Below are 4,943 nucleotides of genomic sequence, written 5' to 3' on the forward strand. Positions count from 1 at the left end.
CTCTCTTCCTCCCCCCTCTCTGTCTCTCTCTCTCTCCCTCCTCTCTCTCCCCTTCCCTCCGTGATTCCCGCTCCTCTCTCTCTCTCTCGCCGTTTTTATCGATATATGCAGCTCCCCCTTTCTCAATTCTTTCTTCAACCAAGACAGCGGAAAAGGACATGATAGACAAGGTGAAGCAGTGAGGTCAGATCTGTTAGAAAAGGTCAAAGGTCATGACGAGTATTGGATGTTTCAAAAGATACCACAGGAAGCCATAGGATACCAGAGGATGTCATATGACTTCGGAAAAGGTATAAATAAATGTTATGCCATGTAAAAGATGTCAAGGATTTTGACAGGTTATGGGATGCCAGAATTGAAGAAAAGGTCAAGGAAGGTTATAGAAGATCAAGGAGGACGAAAGAAGAGTCAAAGAAGGTCAAAGAATCCCATGCCAAAAGATACCACATCCTGTCAATCGATGTCACTAGAGATAAAAAAAAGGTCAGAAGCCGTCATGACGAGCAGATGACGTCAGGGAGGTCACAGAAGGTCACGCCGACCCGACGACCAGGTGAGCAGCAGAGGCTAATGAGCAGGTGCGTCTCGAAGCCTCCCTCGCGAAGCCTCAGCATAGTTGGGATGTTTTGTCATTAATTATGTATTGAAATGGGATTCTGACAGACGACACGACGCCCGCACATGCTAGAAATTACCGCCACGATGCGCCCGCCTTCGCCCGCCCTCGCGTGGCTGCGGGCGTGAGGTGCGGGCGTGGGGTGTTCATGAATGCAAGGCTTGTTTGTAGTTATTCCTTCCTTGGGGTTTCTGGTGGTTGGTGGGGGAGGGGGGAGGGGGGGAGGTCTGTGTTTACGGAAGGGAATTTTGATTTTTTCACATTTTTTTCTTTCTTTTTGGCTTTCACATATTCTGTATCTTAGATGTATGTATTTCTTTCAAATCATATCATATATTTTTTTTTATTTCTACATTATCTTTCCGAAAACGTAGCATTAAGATTTTTTTTCAGTATTCTCTATACATTACTTCCCTTCTGTTCACATAAATAATTTTTCAAAGTGTACAAGTACAAGTGATAATATGAATAGTAAAGATGAATAATGAATAGTGATAGAAGAAAACAACAGCAAAACCTATTAATATGCATATCACGTGATTAAGAAAAAACAACGGGAAGTCCCTACCCCTCTTCCCCTCCCCTCCCCCACCCCTTCCCCTTCCCCCTACCGCCTCCCCCATTCCACCCCACTCCTCTCCCCCCACCCCACCCCTTCCCCTTCCCCCTACCGCCTCCCCCATTCCACCCCATACCCTCTCCTCCCCCACTCAAACCTTCCCTTCCCCCGTCTGCCTCCCCATTCCACCCCATTCCCCTCCCCTCCCCCATCCCACCCATTACCCTTTCTTCCCCATTCCCCCCCCTCCCCCCTCCTCTCATTTGACGCCCCCGGTCTCAAAAAAAGAGTCTTAATTCGTTATCATTCTTATCACACGGGGGTCGTTATCAGCCTGATCTCCTCTCATTAGGCAGGGCGGTGAGAACAGGCTGAGGGACCCCGGCTGTGTGACCTTTGGGGTGGGTGGAGGGGGGTGGGGGGGTATTCTGGTTGGGCATATTTGGATATGAATTTTCTGGGAAGTAATTTGATGTTTTTATTTGTGTTTTTCCATTTTCTTTTTTTTTTTCTTTTTTATGTTGTTTGGGTATGTTTCTGTGTGAATTTTCTAGGATTGTTTTGATGTATTTATTTGTGTTTTTCTATTTTCTTTTTCTTTTTTTTATGCCGGTTGGATATATCTGGGTATGAAATTTGTTGAAGTATTTTGATGAATCTATTTGTTTTCTATTTCATTTTTTTCTTCTGTGAAATAGATTTTCTTTCATCGTGATGGTATCTGTAGACAGACACAGATGAAAAACAATGGAATAAAATAAATAATAAAACACAGAACAGAGAGATTAAGGATCAGATAGATAAAACAAAGAAGACAGGCAGACGGAAAAATAGAAAGACAGAGAGAAGAACAGGGAGATAGACAGATAAGCTAGCAGAGAGACAGAGAGAAGGACGGGGAGACAGAGAGACAGAATAAGAGAAAAACAAACACACAGGCAGACAGAAAAACAGGCAGACAGAAAAACAGGCAGAGAGAAGAACAGGGAGGCAGGCAGATAGTCAGAAAGAAAGACAGAGAGATTGAAGGAGACAGATAGATAAGAAAAAAAAGACAACCAGACAGGCAGACGGAAAAATAGAAAGACAGAGAGAAGAACAGGGAGATAGACAGATAAGCAAGCAGAGAGACAGAGAGAAGGACAGCGAGACAGATAGACAGAGAGAAGGACAGCGAGACAGATAGACAGAGAGAAGGACAGCGAGACAGATAGACAGAGAGAAGGACAGCGAGACAGAGAGACAGAGAGAAGGACAGCGAGACAGATAGACAGAGAGAAGGACAGCGAGGCAGAGAGGACAGCGAGACAGAGAGACAGAGAGAAGGACAGCGAGACAGCGAGACAGAGAGAAGGACAGATAGACAGAGAGAAGGACAGCGAGACAGACAGACAGGAAAGAAGAGAGACAGAGAGACAGAGAGAAGGACAGCGAGATAGACAGACAGGATAAAAGAGAGACAAACAGACGCACAAACCCGTCGAATCGTCGTTATTTCTCCGCAGAGTCGGCCGCCCGCGCTTAGCATTCCGCGTCGCTCGGCCGCCCATCGCTCTCCGTCGGGCGGCGATGAGCGCTGGGGCCTCGGCGGGCGCTCCTCGGGCGAAGCGGCAGCTAAGTTTACTCACTCTCCTCTTTCTCTTCCTCATTCTCCTCCTCCTCTCCCACTTCCTCACTATTCTCTCCTCCTCCTCTTCCTCTTCCTCATTCTCCTCCCCCTCTCCCACGTACTCACTATTCTCTCCTCCTCCTCTTCCTCATTCTCCTCCTCCTCTCCCACTCCCTCACTATTCCTCTTTCTCTTCCTCTTCCTCCTCCTCCTCTCCCACTTCCTCACTATTCTCTCCTCCTCCTCTTCCTCTTCCTCATTCTTCTCCTCCTCTCCCACTTACTCACTATTCTCTCCTCCTCCTCTTCCTCATTCTCCTCCTCCTCTCCCACTTCCTCCCTTCTCTCTTCTCCTCCTCCTTCCTCATTCTCCTCCTCCTCTCCCACTTTCTCACCTTCTCTCCTCCTCTTCCTCTTCCTTATTCTCCTCCTCCTCTCCCACTTCCTCAATATTCTCTCCTCCTCCTCTCCAACCTCCTTACTCTCCTCTTCTTCTTCCTGGCTCTCTTCTTCCTCTTCCTCACTCTCCTCCTCCTCTTCCTCATTCCTCCTCCCTCCTCTTCCTTTTCCTCTTCCTCCTTCCTCTCCCTGGCTCTCCTTTTCCACTCCTCCTCCTCTTCCTCTTTCTTCCTTTTCTTCCCTCCTTGTGTCCACTCTTCACCACTTTCCTTTTCCCTTTATCTTTCCACCATCTTTTCCCTCTTCTGTCTTTTTTTCTTCTCCTTTTCGTTATATTCGTTTCTTCTTCTTGCTCCTCCTCCCTCTTCCATAACTCTTCAGACCCCTCTTTTCTTTCATCTACGTCTATCCTTTTTATCCTTTGTTTCATTTGTATTCTTCTGAGGAGAGAGAGAGAGAGAGAGAGAGAGAGAGAGAGAGAGAGAGAGAGAGAGAGAGAGAGAGAGAGAGAGAGAGAGAGAGAGAGAGAGAGAGAGAGCGAGAGAGAGAGAACGAGAGAGCGAGCGAGCGAGAGAGAGAGAGAGAGAGAGAGTGAGCGAGAGAGAGCGAGAGAAAGAGAGAGAGAGAGAGAGAGAGAGAGAGAGAGAGAGAGAGAGAGAGAGAGAGAGAGAGAGAGAGAGAGAGAGAGCAGAGAGAGAGAGAGAGAGAGCGAGAGAGAGAGAGAGAGAGAGAGAGAGAGAGAGAGAGAGAGAGAGAGAGAGAGAGAGAGAGAGAGAGAGAGAGAGAGAGAGAGAGAGAGAGCCGAAGCGATGATGATTGGCAGCGTGATTATCGAATCCGCAGACGAGGCCCACAGACGATAACCGAAGGAAAACAAAGGAGAGAAGATAATTGAAAAACGTCTCAAGACTCAACATTATCGATTCGACCACAGTCTGCGCCGCAACAAGGTGGATGAGGGACAGGGCAGGGGCATGCAGGGGAGTAAGGGGCAAGCAGAGTTTAGGGGCAGGGGCATGCAGGGGAGTGAGGGGCAAGCAGAGTTTCGGGGCATGCAGAGGGACAGGGGCAGGGGCATGCAGGGGAGTAAGGGGCAAGCAGAGTTTAGGGGCAGGGGCTGGCAGGGGAGTGAGGGGCAAGCAGAGTTTAGGGGCAGGGGCATGCAGGGAGTAAGGGGCAAGCAGAGTTCGGGGCATGAGGGACAGGGGCAGGGGCGGGAAGGGGAGTAAGGGGCAGGCAGAGTTTAGGGGCGGGGGCGGGAGGGGGAGTGGGGGGCAAGCAGAGTTTAGGGGCAGGGGCATGCAGGGGAGTAAGGGGCAAGCAGAGTTTAGGGGCAGGGGAGTAAGGGGCAAGCAGAGTTTAGGGGCAGGGGCATGCAGGGGAGTAGGGGCAGGGGCATGCAGGGAGTAAGGGGCAGGGGCATGCAGGGGAGTAAGGGGCAAGCAGAGTTTAAGGGCAGGGGCATGCAGGGGAGTAAGGGGCAAGCAGAGTTTAGGGGCAGGGGCATGCAGGGGAGTAAGGGGCAAGCAGAGTTTAGGGGCAGGGGCATGCAGGGGAGTAAGGGGCAAGCAGAGTTTAGGGGCATGCAGGGGAGTAAGGGGCAAGCAGAGTTTAGGGCAGGGGCATGCAGGGGAGTAAGGGGCAAGCAGAGTTTAGGGGCAGGGGCATGCAGGGGAGAAAGGGGCAAGCAGAGTTTCGGGGCATGCAGAGGGACAAGGGCAGGGGCATGTAGGGGAGTAAGGGGCAAGCAGAGTTTCGGGG

General features: G+C 50.1%; 1 protein-coding gene across 1 annotated transcript; it reads left to right on the forward strand.

The window, feature by feature from the left end:
• The first annotated feature begins 300 nt into the window (after positions 1 to 300).
• LOC138863912 (serine/arginine-rich splicing factor 4-like) lies at positions 301 to 4,411 on the forward strand. Its single transcript, XM_070129414.1, has 2 exons — positions 301 to 578; positions 4,117 to 4,411. Exons 1-2 carry the CDS (start codon positions 301 to 303, stop codon positions 4,409 to 4,411), a joined length of 573 nt encoding a protein of 190 aa, XP_069985515.1.
• Positions 4,412 to 4,943: the final 532 nt, after the last annotated feature.

Source organism: Penaeus vannamei, chromosome 14, assembly GCF_042767895.1.
Source record: "Penaeus vannamei isolate JL-2024 chromosome 14, ASM4276789v1, whole genome shotgun sequence".
Taxonomy (NCBI): domain Eukaryota; kingdom Metazoa; phylum Arthropoda; class Malacostraca; order Decapoda; family Penaeidae; genus Penaeus; species Penaeus vannamei.